Genomic DNA, 19,417 nt, shown 5'->3' with positions numbered 1-19,417 from the left:
TTCCAAAGTGCTGGGTGTGTGGGTTGGGACTGAGTTTTGAGAGGTTGAATAACTGCTCAGTTAAACAGCTCATAAAGAATGAAGCAGAGAATTAAACTCGTTTTTCTGAGGCCAATCCCTTCCTTTTTCTCCACAGAGCACTGCCTGGTCATTGTAAACACTCAGGGCTAGAGAAATTTCATGTATGGTTATAACTGGGTGTCACAGATAGCCAGTGCCAAGGAGCAAACAGAAATAAAGTTAGCTAACATTATTTAAACTCTAGAACTCAAAGGGTGGTAGATCTTCAAGTTGAAAGACCCAGATAATTTATGTAACACCTTTTTAAAAATACTGTACATTTTTACTATGGATTAATAACGTACTGGACATACTGATTGTAAAGGGAAATAATTTTTAAAAAGAGAAAGGAAAACTTGACTTAGAAATATTTCTGGCTGTATTTTCTTAGTGTTTTCTAATTTAGAGAATTATAAGTAGTACAGAAACGTATCTTTTTTAAAAAATCAAAATAATGGACAATTTCTTATTTTCCATTTTCAGATTTGACCTGCCACCAGTTATTTTGTTTTCCATGGATGGATTTAGAGCTGAATATTTACAGACATGGGGTTCTCTAATACCTAATATCAATAAACTGAGTAAGTCTCCTCTAATCAGGGACATGCAGATGATAGACACCTAGTTAGTTAATGTCTAGATTAACTAACACTTTTCTTTCTGACCTTTAATGTTAGCGGTTTATCTTAGTTCTGGGTCCTCTCAAGAGTTTGATGCGTTTACTACACGACAGCTATTTTCATCCTTCTTGGCTCCTCCTTCCTTCTTCTGCAGCGTGTTTATCTTTTTGTTTGTTTATTTTGATTTGTTTTATATTTGAATATAACTTCTGCTCTGTGAAAATCTGTTCATGGATACTCTCTCAAAATTGGCACTTGTCAGCCCTGGGTTCTGGGTCTCAGCAAGGTAGATATGACCAGTAAGGATGGGAACCTGAAGGAGCCTGAGCAGACTGGACAGAATCGGCAGATACCGAGGCTCCAGTAAGTGAAAAGTCCAGTATCTCTGTCCAGTTCTGGAATCAAAGTTCCTGGAACCTGGCTCCACCACTTACTAATTCTGAGACCTTCGGCAAGTTTACTTCCACGGTTGAGGCCCTAGTCTCTTTATCTGTAAAATGGTCACTTACCACCTCATAGAAATAATGTGAGACCATGGACATAGTGTACATTGGATGATTTTCAGTTATTACTGTAATTATTATTTTTATTGGCATCTTTATCATGATGTACTTCTGAGTTAGGGTACTTGGACTTCACACAATTTTATAAAGTCAATAATAAAGAAGAATGGAGAACCCGAGGACACCAAGTTAAGAAGTGTCAGAGGTTGGCTCTAGGGCGCATAGTCTTCACTGCCCTTCAGTTCCTATCTTACTTCCCCCTTCTCCCAGGCCCTCTTTTACCTCCATGGTCCTGAAAATTTCTGACAATTTTACTGGTTTCCTGTTTTTATTTTTTTTCAAATTATTAAAAACTAGCTTTTGACTTTGAGTAAGGTGATCACCTTTTCTGGGCCTCAGTTTCCTCATCTGTAAAATGAGAGGATTAGACCTAATGATTTCTACTACTAATCCCAGCACTAAAATTCCTTGACTGTAGAAAGATCAATTACTTCTCCCCTACAGCATAAGGGACTTTGTCTCTTCAGGTTTTCCTACACTCTCTGAGGCAGATCTTTAGCAAAGAGATTTAGATGTTGGGTCTCTGACAGAACTGGATCCAAATTCAGGATTTGTCACTTACTGCTGAGTTACTTTAGCCTGAAAAGCCATTAACAACTCTCAGTTTCTATTTCCTTATCTGCATTTCCCTTGGTAGTCTGGTTATCAAATCCTGTGTCCAAAAGGGAATTTATCTAGCCAGGCTGAACTGGACCCCTTTAGAAGTGGAATTATTTTATTTGCTCATCCCTTTGAGAGTTGGAAAGGACACCAGTGAAATACTGGGCCGTTAAGAGCTTTCCTTTCTAAGGTTTAAAATATTTTTTAAGTCATTTATACAACATCTCGATCCTTTAATGTGTGAAGCCGTAACTAATTAGGTCTACCAAGGCAAAATGGGCTCTTCATTTCTAGGAGGTCCAATTAAGAGTAGATGTGTTAAAAGATTTAGGATTAGGACCTCCCAAGAATGGTAGGGTTGAGGTGAGGTATGTGACAGCAGGCATCACTTTAAGGAAGTCTAGAACCTCATCTCTAGTGTCTTATCAAGCTGCCTGGAAACTGAGCATGGACTAATATCACAGTGCAGTGAGTTATATCAGTGACTACTAAGGGGTCATGGACTCTAGTGAGAACATGAGGTTGTTGTCTTGTCCTAACGTGGGTGCGAGCAGACAAAGAAGGGCCGGGATCAACAAACTGTCAGGTGAGATAGAAATGATTTAGCTTGAACTAGAAGTCAGATTTCTTGGAAAGTTAGATGTGAAACTGGGGATAGGACAAGACTAGTAGTAACTATCCTTGCATCCCAGGGATAAATCTCACTTGAAAGTGGTGTATGATCCTTTTAATGTGCTGTGGAATTTGTCTTGCTAGTATTTTGTTGAGAATTTTTACATCTAAATTCATGAAGGTATTGGCCTGGAATTTTCTTTTATTGTAGTATCCTTCTCTGGCTTTGGTGTCAGGGTAATGCTGATCTCATGAAATGAGTTTGGGTGTGTTCTCGCCTCTTCAAATTTTTGGCAGAGTTTGAGAAGTATTGACATTAATTCTTCTTTAAATGTTAGGTAAAATTAACCTGTGAAGCCATCTTGTCTTGGGCTTTTCTTTGTTTGGGGGTTTTTGATTACTTGTTTTTGGTCTGTTCAGATTTTCTATTTCTTCATAATTCAGATTTGGAAGGTTGTATGTTTCTAGGAATTTATCCATTTCTTCTAAGTTATGCAGTTCATGGGGTGTAATTGTTCCTAGCAGTCTCTTATAATCCTTTCTATTTCTGTGGTATTGGTTTCTGATTTTATTGATTTGAGTCTCTTTTTCCCTTAATCTAGCTAAAGGTTTGTCAATTTTGTTTATCTTTTCAAAAAACCAACTTTAATTTTGTTGATTTTTGGAACTGTGTTTCTATTCTCTATTTCACTTATTTCTGCTATAATCTTTGTTGTTTTCTTCTTTTTTACTAACTTTTGATTTTGTTTGTTCTTTTTCTAGCTCCTTAAGGTGTAAATTTAGGTTGTTTATGTGAAATTTCTTCTTTTTTAATGTAGGTGTTTATTGCTATGAACTTCTTTCCTAGTACTGCTTTTGCTGCATCTGTACATTCTTCAGCTATTTCACCTACTCATCCATTCAGTCTTCCATTTCTTATAGTTTATAGTTACTATGGATATATATTTATTCCATTTATATTTTCAGAATTTTTTTCGGTTGGTACTTTCTTTTTAAAAATATGTTTTTTAAGGAGTAAAACATGCAAATGATAAACTTTGACAAGTGACATTAAAGGGTATACAGTAAAAAAACAAACAAAAAAAGCAACCAACCAACCAACAGACTCTCTTTCCTGATCTTCCTCATTTTTCTCTGTAGAAGCAACTATTCTTATTGGTTTATTGTGTGTCCTTCCAGAATTATTCTGTTCAGTCATAATTTAGATTCTTAAGACCTGGAAGAAACAATGGTAGAAGATCTTGCTTTTGATGAGTTATTCTATAATAGCTCTGGTTCAAAGGCAGGTGATCGAAAATGGTAGCTTGAATCTGTAGATAGTCAACTGATGTGTCCTGTTTAAAACTACGAAGGCGTCATGTTTTTACATCACTGGTAGCTTAGCTTTGTTTTTTATTTTATACTCTGTGCCTTCAGGCATTTAAGAATTTGACCCATTTACCCATGTTTCAGGGACATAAAAACAGAAACTGACCTTATATCTCTCTCTATTGTATGGTTGTTTTCCCCACTTAAATTCTTTTATCAGTGGATGAGATCTCATTTTATTTTCTATCACATGACTTCTTAACAATATTAAATGCGTCTTTCCCTGATTGAGGACATGATTTATTTATTGGGGGTATTGACTGAGAAAGAAAAATGTTGATTATATGTTATGTCCTAGAGCAGGCCTCAAACGCGAGTACATCAGAACCACTTGGGGTCTGCTTGCTAGAAATGCAGATTTTTTGAGCTCCTTTTCTTCCACCTTTCAACCTCTCCCATTCCCACCAGAGTCCTATTTAGTAGACTTGGTATTGGATCCAAGAATCTTCTGAAGGAGGAAATTCCTGGATCCTATTGGAAACACTGTTCTCGAGGCTGGGAAGGAGACCAGTTCCAAGCCTATCTGAGAAAACCTTCATTATTTCCAGTTGCAATGTTTGTTGCTTTCTGGACAATAATCCTTTGCACTTTTTGTTTTAACCTAAATAGCATCTCTAATGGTGAAGCTCTCTTTTAGAATTAGAGTTGGTAGGATTTTGGTATGGAAAACTTCTCATACTTCACTGCTGCAGAGGAAATATCAGTGTGCCTTAGTGGTTCTGACCTCCTTGAGCAGAGTTATTGCACAGACGAAAACAACAGAATAACTGAAAGCAAATTTGATGCCGTGCTTTGGGGAAAAGAGATCTCAGGAAACTCCACTGATCAGGTGGAAACTGTACTGAGTGAAAATAATTAGTGGGAAAGTTAGTTCATCTTGTAACATTGCTTTGTGGCATGGGCTTATGCATTTATACAAGTTAAATTCCTTTTCAGTTATCTAGATAGTCGTGTTCACTTTTGTTATATTGGATAATTTATGTATAAGAACTAGCTGAGAAGCGGATATTATATAGAAATTCTTGTTGTAATGACCTGGGTCAGAAAGAGGGGAGCAGCAAAAGCAAACAAAGCTGGCACTGTGTAAAGCAGGGTACATTTAGCTCAGGGGTCAGCAAGCTGTGGCCTACAGGCCAAATCTGGCCCACTCTGCCTGTTTTTGTAAGGCCTGTTAATGCTAAGAATTGTTCTCATTCTTAAATGGTTGGGGAAAAAAATATTTTGTGCCATGCAAAAAACATATGTGAAATTCAAATTTCAATGTCTACAAATAAAGTTTTATTAGAACACAGCTATGCTCATTTGTTTACATGTTGTCTGTAGATGCTTAGAGGCCTTAATAGCAGAGTTGAGCTGTTGCAACAGAGACCATATGGGTTTGCAAAGCCTAACATATTTATTATCTGGTTCTTTATAGAAAAATTTTCCTGACCCTTGATTTAACTCACCCCTCTCCTGAAAACTGTCATTCCTTGGAATGGAGGAATTTTAAGCATCAGAATTTCGACCTCTTTCCATCTAATTCACCCCTTAATTAGTTTTCTATTTCTCTGTGAAACTTTCACGTTCAGATTTTTAGTTATTCAAACAACTTCTGAGGAAGAAACAACGTCTTAATTTCTCACTATCCTTTGCTGCAGAAACATGCGGAATTCATTCAAAATACCTGAGACCTGTCTATCCGACCAAAACCTTCCCAAATCATTACACCATTGTCACGGTAAGTGCTTAGCCCAGTGGCAAGACTGACAGGCCCCGGAAGGGCAACTGACCACACCAGACATGCTTAGGCGGAACTGGCCAAGCCGCAGGTCACACATTTCACGAGCATGTGTGGTGGCAGTCACAGCTAATTCAGGCTGGGAAGGAGTGTCTCAGTATGGGGTCAGTCCAGGGCTGTGAGATGTTAACTATGAATGAGTGTCCCAGCATTAGGTTCATTTACCTCTGTGACAGGCCAGGATAGCCTCTTGGATGTGAGAAATACCCTCTATTCTGATCTGTTGATTAACCTCCATTTATCTGAAGGTCTGCTGGGAATGGTAGGCTATGTATGAGGACAGCCACTCTGATGTGGGAAATTTCTTTCTTTCCTAGTCTTTTTTTATTATATTTAATTTGATAAAGTCTCTTGTTTCATAATTGAATTCAAACCGGCTATATCTCTTTATAAATTTATTTATTTTTAAACATTTATTTATTTAGTTTTGTCTGCGTTGGGTCTTTGTTGTTACACACGGGCTTTCTCTAGTTGCAGTGAGCAGGGGCCACTCTTTGTTGCCGTGTGCGGGCTTCTCATTGTTGTGGAGCACAGGCTCTAGGCGCACAGGCTTCAGTAGTTGTGGCGCACAGGCTCAGTAGTTGTGGAGCATGGGCTTAGTTGTTCTGCTGCATATGGGATCTTCCGGGACCAGGGCTCGAACCCGTGTCCCCAGCATTGGCAGGTGGATTCTTAACCACTGCGCCACCAGGGGAGTCCCAAACTGGCTATACCTCTTTAGATAAAGCAAGTAAAGCAAATGAATTCTCCTCAATGTATGAGAAGACGTACATGAAATGATCGAAATGAACTCAAAGGAAGATTAACTTATTTAATATTTATAGATTTAGAATACATCTTAAGGCGTCCTCTGCCTCAGGCTTTATTGCCAAAGGATATTATGTCTTTACTACATTGCATTTAGTCTTTTATTAGTATGGAACAGTAATTACAACTTATTTAAATTTTAGTCCTTAAGTAATTATATGTATGTATATATGTATATATGTGTATTTGCGTGTGTGTGTGTGCATGTATAAATGCAGATCCGCCTAAACATTTGAGTTACCCAGCTCACATGTTTCCAGCTGAGGTCTAACAAGGCAATACTTTGCCTTCTTGTTTTTAGCTCTCATTCTATAAACAAATGTTTTCAAAGTCCACTGTCTATTTAGTGCCATGTTTTTCACATGTTTGTGTTTTTTTCTTGGATATTTTGCTGTTTACAATGGCCCTCAAGTGTGATGCTCAAGTACTTTCTAGTGTTCCTAAGAGCAAGAAGTCTGTGATGTACCTTATGGAGAAGATATGTGTGTTAGATAAGCTTTGTTCAGTCATGAGTTATACTGAACTAAAAATATATATTAAATAAGGGATCTTCAAACAGAAACACACATAAAACAAGATTACATATGGATCAGTAGACAAAAATATTGTAACCAGAGGCTCACAGGAACCTAACCCTTTATTTTCTCTAGGAGCAGTGGTTCGATATTCACTAATTCAGTGTTTGCAGCAACTTTATAGAGCATAACTATTGCAAATAGCAAGAATTGACTATATGTACACATACATAATATATAATACTTATACATGTATATATAAATAAGGGATTATACATAAGTGCTATTAATTTCCTACATATGCATATGTATCCATATTCATAGATATAGTAATGTTCTGAAATAATGACCCTAAAAATCTCTCTAAATGTAGTTACAACTGCATAGGGTATCATGGGCATTCAATAAAAATATGTGAATTGAAGGAATGACTGGATTGATGGATGGATGGAAGGGAGGAAGTACAGAGACTTGGCAGGCTTCCTTTTAAAGTGCTGGTAACACATTTTAACCCATTTGCCAGGCTATCTGATACTTAAAAGCATCCATGTAGTAAATTTCTTGCTATTACTGCCAATAAAACCAATAGCTAGTCATTATTATAATATAGAATCTATAATTAACAAACAGTTATTAATAACATGAGTTATATTAAAACCATCAGCCCAAATCATCTGCCTAATGTCATTCATTTGCAGCTATAGACCACGGTGGAACTAGTATATATATAATGCTAGTATGTATATTTGGTATTAGGGTTCATATCCAGGGGTTTTATATTGAAGGGTATATGGCATCTTTTCAAATATGAGTTATGGGTCTTATGCTATTTCAATTTAAATGTATGTTTTATTAATTTATTATTTTATCTTAAATCTTTTTAAAAAATTATCATTTTAGGGGTTATATCCAGAATCACATGGCATCATTGACAATAAAATGTATGATGTACACCTCAACAAGAACTTTTCACTTTCTTCAAAGGAGAAAAATAATCCAGTTTGGTGGCATGGGCAACCAGTATGTAGCATTCTCCTTGTGCCTCCAAAGTAACCTTCATTTCCCAACGTGACAGTGGATCTCTCTTCTCTCTCCACTTTGAGTTTTACATTATCTTTTTAATTTCTAAGGGCTAGGGGTGGGACAGTGTTTCACCACTATTTATAATTATAATTTGAATCTTTTTAACGTGTATAGTTGTTCAGTTAAATTGTCTTCAGTTGAAACTTGGATGTTGTATTATAAACGTATCAACCTGGAAATTACTCAGAAAGATTATCTGTTAACGTTTTTACTCATTCTGTTTTATAAATCTTTAAAAGGGAAAGAAGAACTGTACAATTTTACCAATTTGAAAAATGATCTTTCTTACTGTCCTATGTTTTTTGATTTTTGAAGTAGATGCCTGGATAATTACTTTTCTAAACTGCAGCAAAGACAAATTTTAAATAATTTAAATACATTTTAATAGTTGAATAAATTTTGCAACTGTTAATACCGTTCAGTTTCTCATAAATGGCACCACTTCTACTCAAACTGGTTATTCTCTTGACCTCCACTTATTTGAAATTTTTCTCTTCTTATAGATCTGGCTGACAGCTATGTATCAGGGTTTAAAAGCTGGTACCTACTTTTGGCCAGGATCAGATGTGGCTATAAATGGCACCTTTCCTTCCATATATAGGATTTACAACAGGTACTAAAATACCTGCAGATGTGATCTTGCCTAGGCAGGGATGATTAGAATTTTTTTTTTTTTGGCTGCGTTGGGTCTTTGTTGCTGTGCGCGGGCTTTCTCTAGTTGCGGTGAGGGGAGGCTACTCTTCGTTGCGGTGCACGGGCTTCTCACTGCAGTGCTTCTCTTGTTGGGGCACACAGACTCTAGGTGTGCGGGCTTCGGTGGTTGTGATGCGTAGGCTTCAGTAGTTGTGGCACATGGGCTTAGTTGCTCCGCAGCATGCGGGATCGTCCCGGACCAGGGCTCAAACCCGTGTCCCCTGCATTGGCAGGCGGATTCTTAACCACTGTTGCTACCAGGGAAGCCCTAGAATTTTTTTTTTTTTTTTTTTGGTCTTAATCTTGATGGTAATTTTATTTTTCCAGTTGTTTGGGCCAAACAATCTTGAAGTCAACATTGATTCCTCTCTCTTACATCCCTCATCCCGTCTGTCAGCAAACCCTTGTGCCTCTAATTCAAAATATTATATGCAGTCTGAGAGCTTTTTATTACCCCCAGCATTAACACTCTGGTCGAGCCGTCATCCTCTTTTGCCTGCACTACTGCAGCTGCCTTTTTACACGTCTCCCTGTTTCTATTTCTGTTCCCTATAATCTATTCTCAGTTTATTAGCCAGAATAATTACTTAAAAGAACAAGTCCAATTATGACACTCTTGTGCACCAAAAACTTCAACGGCTTGCAGTTTAGCAAAGAGTAAAGCCTACAAGGCCCTTGTGGTATGAGCCCTGCTGTGCCCCTGCCTCTCAGACTCCTCTCCAGCTACTTTCCTGGGTTCTGGCACTCTGCTCGAGCCATACTGACCTTTTCAGTGACCCCAACATACCAGGCTTGCTTCTGCTGTAGGGCCTTTGCACAGGCTGTTCCTCTGTCTGAGACAATCTCACTCCATGTATCTGTACAGCCCACTCCCTCACCTCCTTCTGGCTGTAGCTCAAAAATTACCTTCTCAGTATTGTCTTAGCCTCATCACACTAAGCTTTCAAATTCAAATTCTCCCACTCCAGTTTCTCAGTGCCCCTTATTCTGGCTCTAGTCTTGCTTTTGTTTTCCCATAGCATTTTTCACCTTTCAATACACTCTGTAATTTATTTATGTGTTAGGCCTATTTATCGTTTGTCTTCCTTGACTAGAATGTAACCTCTAGGAAGGACGTCGTCTTTGGTTTGCTCACTGATAAATTCTGTTTAAAATGAACAAATCATGTCTGACAAAAGATAGTGCACATAAATGCATAAATGAATGGAGTAAATAAAAATCAACAAATTGAACTAATGGATAGTAATTAATGGCCTTCTATTTTAATCGGGGGAACAGTGAAGGAAGGATGGATGAGAAGGAAAGAAAACAATATACATTGAATTTATAGTGCATCGAGTGTATCTCCATATAGGTATTGAAAACGGGAATCCCTTTGAGTAGTACTGAATCCCTTTCAGTACTTTTATAATATATGGACACAAAATATCTGAAAATATCAACCTGCCTTCCTGAGCAGGCATATAATGAAGTTATTTTGATATGATTAATTTTTAAAAATTATTTTTACTTTTCATTTCAGAAGTGTCACATATGAAGAAAGGGTCTTTACATTGTTAAAGTGGCTGGACCTGCCCAAAGCTGAACGGTAATATCTAGTGTCAGGGAAGTGCTGGCACAGCGGGACGTTTGTGGGCATAAAATGAAAGTATTTCTTAGTTTAAATTACCATTTTGGAAAAAAACTTGGCGTTTCCTTTTTACAGGCATTTTTTAAGAATTATTCTTAAAACCAGACATTTAAAGACAGAACTAGTGTGGCAGAGAAAAGAGTCAGCAGAAAGTCATAAAGTAGGAAGTACAGAGGGCTGTGGCTCATCAAGAGAGGTCTTAGCAAGAACAAGAGAGATTTTCAGCACTGAGTCAGACAAGTGCTTACATCCTGGAAGGTCTCATTTACTTCCTGCTAGACCACTATCCCTGCCAAAGCCAAGCAGAACCACTGAACCACTGGGCCTGGTTGTAGAGAAGGAAAGACCGGAGAAAAAGAGGAGGAAACTGTCACAAAGTTCCAGACCTACAAATCTCCCACACCCAACTTGTACCTTTATTCCAAATGGGTAACGTCTTTCTCTGTTTCAATTTTACCCCTAGACCTGATTTTTATACCATATACGTGGAACAACCTGATTCCGCAGGACATGCTCAGGGACCAGTCAGTGCCGCAGTAAGTTTTTCTTTTTAAACAAACCTAAAATCATCTAGCCTTCACCCACAGCGTGAAACGTTATTCTTTAATTTCCACTGAATACGAGTGTATTTGATATACATGAAGACATAAAAATAGTTAAAAGTCTAAATGATTATCTGCTTTAATAACCACAAAATAGTTAAAAGTGTAAAAAGAATATCTGCCTTATTAAGCACATCTTGATTAATTTGATAACACTTATTGAATACTTAGATGCAGCATTGTTATCTCACATCACGAGAACATCAAGGCTAGATCCCGTGTGTCAACTTAACATGTTAATGTAGCCCATTTCGAGCCATGTCACCTGAAAGTCCATCGTGGAATATATGGCTGTCTATTCAAGCACAGTTCCAATCAGAAGTTCCTTATAAATGGACAATATATTATTGCATCAGGCAGAGTTATTTGCCTTCTAGGCCCCCATTACAATTGAGGTAGACTCTTCAATACTTGTTACTTCATTATCTAAACCATTTTGTATTTACTACAGAAATATAGTTCTTAAATATGATTTTTTTAAAAAAGCAGATTCTCTTCTAAAACCCACTCAAGGCTGCATTGTCTTGGACATGATATAAATTTGCAAAGGTCCCCATGAGTATGGCGTTTCCTTACCCCACGGAAACTCATTTAACAGTTTTCCCCAGTTGCAATGCAAGCATATTCATTCTGGCAGCATGACTTAGGTGTTTGTCAGAAATGCCCTTCTTCTTCCTTTTCATTAAATCAAAATGATTTCTAATATAAGCCCTGCTCAAGTCTGACCACTCTGAACCCATTAGTCCTCTTTTATATTCCTACACCACCCTTGAGTGTCTCACGGAATCTAACACTTAATCAGGTTATTCTAAGGGTGAATGGCTTAGTAACTATCTAAAGCATATTCACCATTTCTTCTTTTCCATTTTAATTGTTATCCCTGCTTTATATGATCTGAGAGGGGATACTCTAATCTGCCTTTGTCTGACCCCTACAGCTGACTTTAGGTGCCATATCTTTTTCTTCTATCCAATGCTCTAGTTTAGTACCCAAATAAATTTTAAGTGTAATTTGGAAAAGTGCTGCAAAGGGAACGATCAGGTTGCCCTGAGAGGTCTTTAGGGGCTAACCTAGTCTGGGTTGGGGATGGTTAGAAAGTTCTCCGAATAACAAAAAAGATAAAAATTTCACAAATGGCCTGATTAAGGGAAGAGCTGAGCACATTAGAGGAACAAATGGACAGACAAATGGACAGGTAGCTAGACAAGTAGACAATATGATAATGGTAAAAATAAGAATAGCAGCTAACTCTTATTGTGTGCTGCTCTGTGCCAGGTACTGTTTGAATTGCTATATGAGGATTATCTCTCACTGGTGTCAGGAGCACTGTGGACCAGGGGAGAGGGCTAAGAGGAAGCTTACAGAAGTAGGCAAGCGCCAAACCATGCGAGTTCTTCTAGGCCATAAGACGTGCAATGGGAAGCACTGAGGCATTTTCATCAAGGAAGGACATGATCAGATCTATGTGAATTTAAATATCACTTTTATCATGTAAGAGGAATGGGCTAGAGAGAGCAAGGGAAAGTGGGGAGACATGAGTTAGCTTTTACAACATTTCAGGAAAGAGATGATAGTGACTTGGACTGTTGTAGTGGCAACCATCATGGATGGAAGAAGGTATATTTAAGATTCATTTTAGAGATGGACTTGATATGACTTGGTGTGAGATGGGTGATGGGGTGGGGGAATCAATGGTGATTTTCAGGTTTCTAGCATAAGCAGGCAGTTTTCTCCAATAAGACCACTGAAGGGCATCTTCTTGGAGGTGAAGATCATGTTGTGACTGGGGTGCCTGTGACATCCAAATGGAGATGTCCAGAAGGCAACTGAATATGGATTTAAAGCTCAAAGGAGATGGCGATCAGGTCATTTGGCAGCATACAGATGGTGCATGGAAGCGGAGATGTCCTAAGGAAAGAAAGAGTGAAGAGTGAAACTAGAAGGATTAAGACAAAGCCTCATTTAAAACTTAAGAAGAGGCCAAACAGATGCACAAACTGGAAGGCTTTATGGCTTTGCTATTGCTATTGTTAGGAGGCTGGCATCTACTCACTTCACGTTCAGTGCAACGTGCCATCTATGGAATGTGTACTTTGTGAACATCTCTGTGCTTAGGAAGCAGGTGATGAGTTTGGTTGCACAGTCCCTTCCCTGCAGGAGCTCCCATGGTCCTGGGGAGACGGACACAGGCACAGATGATTTCTAAACTGTGGAGAGTCCAAAGGTAGCGGGATGCCAGGGTGCCAGGGGAGGACAGAGGAGGAAGTGCTCTGAGTGCAGCCGGGAGGAGTGAGTAGGTGGACTGTGTGAAAGGGAACATAATTATGCTGTGATGACAGGTGGAAACCATGACTCTCACTGGCAAACCAGAGTGCGTGGTCACCCTGGGAATGAGGGTCAGGAAAGTGTCATGGAGTTGACAATAGATTTAGCAGTATATAGAGATGATTTGAGTTAAAGTCCTGCCCTGTCCCTTAGTAACTGTGGGATCAGCAGCATGTCACTTAACTGCTTTAAACCTCAAGTTTCCTGGTCTCTATAGCTGGAAATTCCAATAGCACCTTCCATGAATATTTGCTGAGAGGTTTCATGAGATAATGCACTAACACTCTTAACAGTAATTGGCTTGTAAAATCCTTTCTCAAAAAAGAAAACAAAAGGCAATCATTGTTATAATAGTACTAAGAAGATTAAACATTTTTCCCAATCCTGTGGGGAAAGTGCTATTATATTTTTTTATTCACTGAAAAAAGACGAGGTTATGTTAGTTAAAAGTTATTCGCTTAAACCTTAAGTCAATTAAATATACTATATCAATAAAGTGTAGAAAAGTCTAAAAATACAAAAGAATATAAACAATAAAATAAAAATGAACTCCAACTCATTATTCAGAGACAATCACTATTAACCGTACCTTGATATATTTTCTTTTGGTTTTCCATATATGTGACTTTACTATGAAATGCTGAATATATTTAAAAACAAAATTGGATTATGCAATATGTATGGGTGTGTATACAGTTTGGCTTTAATTTTTTAACTTTAACATTGTACTGTGATCATCTTCCTATGCCATTGTTCTTTAAAAATATTTTTTGTTAGTTTTTATTGGAGTATAATTGCTTTACAATGTTGTGTTAGTTTCTACTGTACAGCAAAGTGAATCAGTTATACATGTACATCTATCCCCTCTTTTTTGGATTTCCTTCCCATTTAGGTCACCACAGTGCATTAAGTAGAGTTCCCTGTGCTATACAGTATGTTCTTATTAGTTATCTATTTTATACATAGTATCAATAGCGTATATATGTCAATCCCAGTCTCCCAATTCCTCCCATCCCCACCCCCTTTCCCCCTTGGTATCCATACATTAGTTCTCTACGTCTGTGTCTCTATTTCTGCTTTGCAAATTAGGTCATCTGTACCATTTTTCTAGATTCCACATATATGCGTTAATATACAATATATGTTTTTCTCTTTCTGACTTACTTCACTCTGTATGACAGTCTCTAGATCCATCCACGTCTCTACAAATGACCCAATTTCGTTCCTTTTTATGGCTGAGTAATATTCCATTGTATATATGTACCACATCTTCTTTATACATTCCTCTGTTGATGGATATTTAGGTTGCTTAAATATTTTTTCATGGTTATTGAGTATACCTACTTAAGGATATGGTATAATTTTTTTCTTCTATTTAAATTGTAAATAAATAATGTGATGAATATCCTTGTATGTTTCTGGACAAATGCCCAGAAACAGAATTATTAGGTTGTAGGGTATGCTCCTTTTAAACTCTCTGGCTACACATTGTCACACTGTTCTCTGGAACACGTGTAACCATTTAGCCTCCTACAGAAGTGTCTATGGACTCTTCTCCCCAGCACTGGAAATTATCATGAAAACCTTTGCAGTTAAATAATGTTTGAATAATGTTGAAGTTGAATACTTTTTCTCAGGTATTTATTGGCCAGTAGTCTATTTCCCTTTGTAAGGAATATGGTTTAATTTTTTTTTTTTTTTTTTTTTTTTGTCTATAGAACTATAGGGAAGTGGTATTTGGTAAATGTAGTATGGGTGCTGGGCTCTGATATCCTATTTCAAAACCCAACAATTTCAGAGAAGGAAATTATTTAATTTTTACTTGATTAGATAATGGTTTGGTTAATTAAGCCTTAATCCATGAAGATAATCTTAACTCCAATGTTTTTTTCCTTAGGTAATTCAAGCCTTACAGTTAGTAGATTACACTTTTGGATTGTTGATGGAAGGCCTAAAGCAGAGAAACTTAGTCAATTGTGTCAATATAATCCTCTTGGCTGACCATGGTATGCTTTCTTTAAAATCATATTTTATCATTGATTAAATCTTATCGCTTTGGGGAGCATACAAAAAAAATAGAGATTTTTTTAAGTCTATTTCTAGACCTAGAAGCTCTTAAATGAGCAAAGAATGAGCTTTGTAGTAGGCTGTGATGAATAGAGGACTAAGATTTATACTTTTAGTTTAATTATTCTAACATTCACTCTGAAAAATCTATCCATACACTTAATTTTCTATATATTTGGAGTTAGTAGTACTTAAAAAGGATGTGGCTGGGCTGTCATCATAAAAAGTGTCTTCTTTTCAGTGAATGATTCATTCATATAGATTGGCTGCAGTTTACTGAATTGGCTAGTTTTACCATGATCTGTGTATTTTTTTGGTCATGTGAATAGACTTCTATAAAGTCCTGTCACTCCACACTTCTCTGCTTGAGGGTAGTTCTCCATTTCAGTCAACCTGAATATTAAAAGTGAGACAGGCGTCATGCCCTCTGCAACCTCACTTTTAAAGTACTCATTCATTCAACAAATATTTTTTAAGTGCTAACTCAATGCCAAGTATTTTCCTTGATGTGGTGTGGTAGGAAGTACATAAAGCAGAAGTGGACCTTTTCTAGACAGGGTAATCTAGATGGGGTGAGAAGAGGAAAAGGGACACGTATGCAGGACATTGTTTATATCTTACAACAAGATAATGTGAGACATAGTCATTTATTTTAAGTTTCTAAAATGGTTCCCTAATACTTTGACCCATTGTTTTAAAATAGAAGAAAATATTTTAATGTATATTTTGTTAAAAAATTATAAAATATAAAAATAATAAAGTGAATGGTAAAAATAATAAAAATATGGATGGAGTCTGAAGAATCTTCAAATAATAAAGGTTTAACTACCAATTCTTTTTTAAAGCATATGCTTCTTATATAAATTTAAATAATACACTTATGAAAAGTAAAAATTATCTAGACTTTGTTCTCTTGCTTAATGTATTGTTTTATAAAAATGCATGTTATTTTTTGATTTAAAAATATATCATGTTGCTTTATGTAAAATCAGATGTTATAAAGATTTAATTAGCTTCCTACAGAGAACTTTCTTCTTCAAAATTACTTTAACAGATCTACATTGAACAGATGATCTGTTTATAATTCCTATCTGTTCTTCTCTTATAAACATGATCCTTGTCTTCCACTGCCAGGATTTTCAAGGCCTGCTAATTAGAATAAAATAATTGGGTAAATTGTAAAGGTTCTCAGTCAAACTTGGTTTGAGATCTGTAACATAAAATATCTCCTATTTGATCTGATCAAAGACAACCGATTGTTACCATCTTATACATTCAGTGAATAATTTTTTTTTTAATTCAGGAATGGATCAGACTTATTGTGACAAAGTAGAATATATGACTAATTATTTTTCCCAAATAAACTTCTACATGTATGAAGGACCTGCCCCCCGCATCAGGACTCTGAATATACCTCATGATTTTTTTACTTGTAAGTATGAAGATGACCACATAAAAAAATAAAGGTAATACTGAAAGCAAATAACCATAGCCTCCTGATTCTGAGGATGCGGGGATTACCAGGCCCCCTCTTCTCACCTCTTGGGAAGACCACACAGAAGCAAATGAGAAAATCCCATGTTTAATTACAGTCTGTCATTAAAGTCTATGGTAATGTCTAATATTGTTAAGTTAAAATATACTCCATTCTTAAATGCTAAAATAGTTCTTTGCTTAAAGTACTTTTTTACTTGATTTTACCAGATCACAGTCATTAATAAATGTCTGTGTCAAATTCACCTGAATTGTTTATATTTTTTTGCAGTTGTCAGGTATCAGTTGTAATGTGATTTACTTCTTTTTCTTTTGAAACAGTTAATTCTGAAGAAATTGTTAGGAACCTCAGTGTAAGTATACAGTCTTCTAATACATATGTTTAAATTAATGGATGTCTTTAATCTAAGTTTCAAGAAAGCTGTATTCTATATTTTCGAGTCCAAGCCATTTATAATTTATTTCTTAAACCTCCATCAACTTTATTTTAAATTCCTGTCAGTTGGTTTTACCTTAGCTGTTTTTATTTTGGAGTTGACACCACCATTGGAGATTTGTTTGGGTATCAGAGGCACTGACTCCTGAATTGAATGGGCTGATGTTTCATTCAAAGGAGCTGGGCTAGTGAGCTTCAGGCAGCATCATTTTTCATATTTTTTGTATGATTTAATATTGGAAAATAGTGAAGCACAGATATTATAGATCTTTTTGTACAGGTCAGAAAAATCAACTCCCTTAAGTATAATTGTAACTGCTTTTGATTGGTTCTTGCATCCCAGGTTGTAAGTAAATAAGCAGGACAAATTCCAGATAGCTTAAAGCGGTCGAAATATTAGAATATTTAATATTTTTAATATTAAATGAAATATTTATTTGTTTTATATTATGTATAAAACCACCATTATATTAAATGAAATATTTAATATTAATAAAATATTCTTCTATGGTGGTTTTAATGGTTCTATGTTTAAAGTATATTTGCAAATATACATCTATTATATGGATTCATGAGTTTACCATGGCTTGGGATAGGGCTAGATTTATTTACGTATAGGCGATATGCAAACATAGTAAAAACTGTGAGAATAAAATGTGAATCATTGAATGCTGAAAATGTGAATAAGGAAACGCTGGGGAAAGAGTGGTTACTATAACCTGGGACCCACTGCAAGTTTGAAGTAAGAATGAACGCTTGAGCAGAAATTCTTTAGTGTTAGTCACTCCTTTTGTCTCTTATACCTAATATTCTGATCTGGAGTAAGCATGATGGATCATCTCACTCCCTACTGGTGAAGGTGGTGAAGGGTGTACCTGGAATGTGCCCATGCTGACTGGAAGTGTAGTGGAGAATTTCCAGCAAATGGACTCTCTAAATCCACATATCATTTTCCCTTTTTTCCATCACCTCATGATCCATATAGCTGTAGTCCTACTGGTGAAATGATGGCAAATGTCTAATAATCCTAGGGGCGCAAAGGGCTTGGATATCGCAGGCTTTGGAAATCCATTACATGGCATCACAGATAGGACCAGGCCTGGAGCTGCAGAGCCCTGAGGAAATGGACTATCATTTTATGAAGTAGCCCATTATTCCCAGGGAAAAGTTCCAAGTGGTCGTACAATATTTCCAGGAATGCTGATTTGTGGGCCTATATTGAGCTTATATTGGACAAACATAACCAAACATGAAGTGGCAAGTTCCACACATTCTGGCTGCATGACAGACAGCAGCATCAACTTTGTTCTTAGATAAAAGGACCAAAATTATATCTCAACTCTAGTGTCTTCATCTCAAATTCTCAGATGCAAAGAATAACCCCATACTTCTTCAGAGGTTGGCAGTGTACCACAAGTTTTCTCTGGATTTACTCGGGCTGTACATCCAGTCAGCAAAGTGCACCTCATCAAATGATCGGCGGTCCTTAAGGGCACATTCTAGTCCCTTGGACCTTTGAGGAAGCTGCATCCTTGGCAGCTGCCACAATGTGCTTGCCTGGAAGTTACAGAAATAGCGGCTAAGAAAGAAGTAATGATACATGAAAAAGCAGAAAAATAAGAAGACTGGAAAAGTAGGCAAGAAAAAAAATATCTGGCAGAAATATCTGTGCAATAAATAAGTTTCTCTGCCCTTTTTCATTCTATAACTCTCTTCACTCTCCTACTCTCTATATTTCTTTTAAATTTTTAAAATCAATGTTGTAGTGTCTCTTCTTTTTCTTATGCAAATTGAACATGAGATAATAGTGACACAGACTTGAAATATTTACGAGATTGTTGACGCTTAAAATAAATAAGAAACTGAGCAAGTAGAAAACAATTCATTTCCCCTTATCCTTACCTGTATTTTTTTTTCTGTTGTTTCTCAAAAAAGTCGAGCGAGAAAAAGGTTCTTTGTAGTTCTATTTCTCATTTGCTCACTTTTTTTACATGTATAGATACCAGTATGATTTGCACCTTTACCGAGTTTTTAAATACGCCATCTAGTTAACAGCAGTTATTATTAAGAAATAAAATTTCATTCCAGTTTGTGAAGAGACCCATGAATTTTTCACAAGTGGGAGAACTGGGCTAGATTTCAAAAACTATTGACTTGATTTG

The 19,417-nt window shown here is 36.7% G+C and overlaps 1 protein-coding gene across 1 annotated transcript in view; it reads left to right on the top strand.

Moving 5' to 3' along the window:
• ENPP3 (ectonucleotide pyrophosphatase/phosphodiesterase 3) overlaps window positions 1-19,417 on the top strand; it is a 64,407-nt gene that overhangs the window by 13,470 nt on the left and 31,520 nt on the right. Inside the window, exons 6-14 of the mRNA XM_024759074.1 lie at window positions 544-641; window positions 5,464-5,543; window positions 7,826-7,945; window positions 8,512-8,621; window positions 10,224-10,289; window positions 10,795-10,867; window positions 15,156-15,264; window positions 16,629-16,757; window positions 17,141-17,172. Of these exons, the coding sequence (XP_024614842.1) occupies window positions 544-641; window positions 5,464-5,543; window positions 7,826-7,945; window positions 8,512-8,621; window positions 10,224-10,289; window positions 10,795-10,867; window positions 15,156-15,264; window positions 16,629-16,757; window positions 17,141-17,172 (817 nt within the window). The remainder of the gene's footprint in view (window positions 1-543; window positions 642-5,463; window positions 5,544-7,825; window positions 7,946-8,511; window positions 8,622-10,223; window positions 10,290-10,794; window positions 10,868-15,155; window positions 15,265-16,628; window positions 16,758-17,140; window positions 17,173-19,417) is intronic.

The sequence above is a fragment of the Neophocaena asiaeorientalis genome, unplaced genomic scaffold (genome assembly GCF_003031525.2).
Source record: "Neophocaena asiaeorientalis asiaeorientalis breed wild unplaced genomic scaffold, Neophocaena_asiaeorientalis_V1.1 scaffold5, whole genome shotgun sequence".
NCBI lineage: Eukaryota > Metazoa > Chordata > Mammalia > Artiodactyla > Phocoenidae > Neophocaena > Neophocaena asiaeorientalis.
This window is presented reverse-complemented; position numbering and strand designations above follow the sequence as displayed.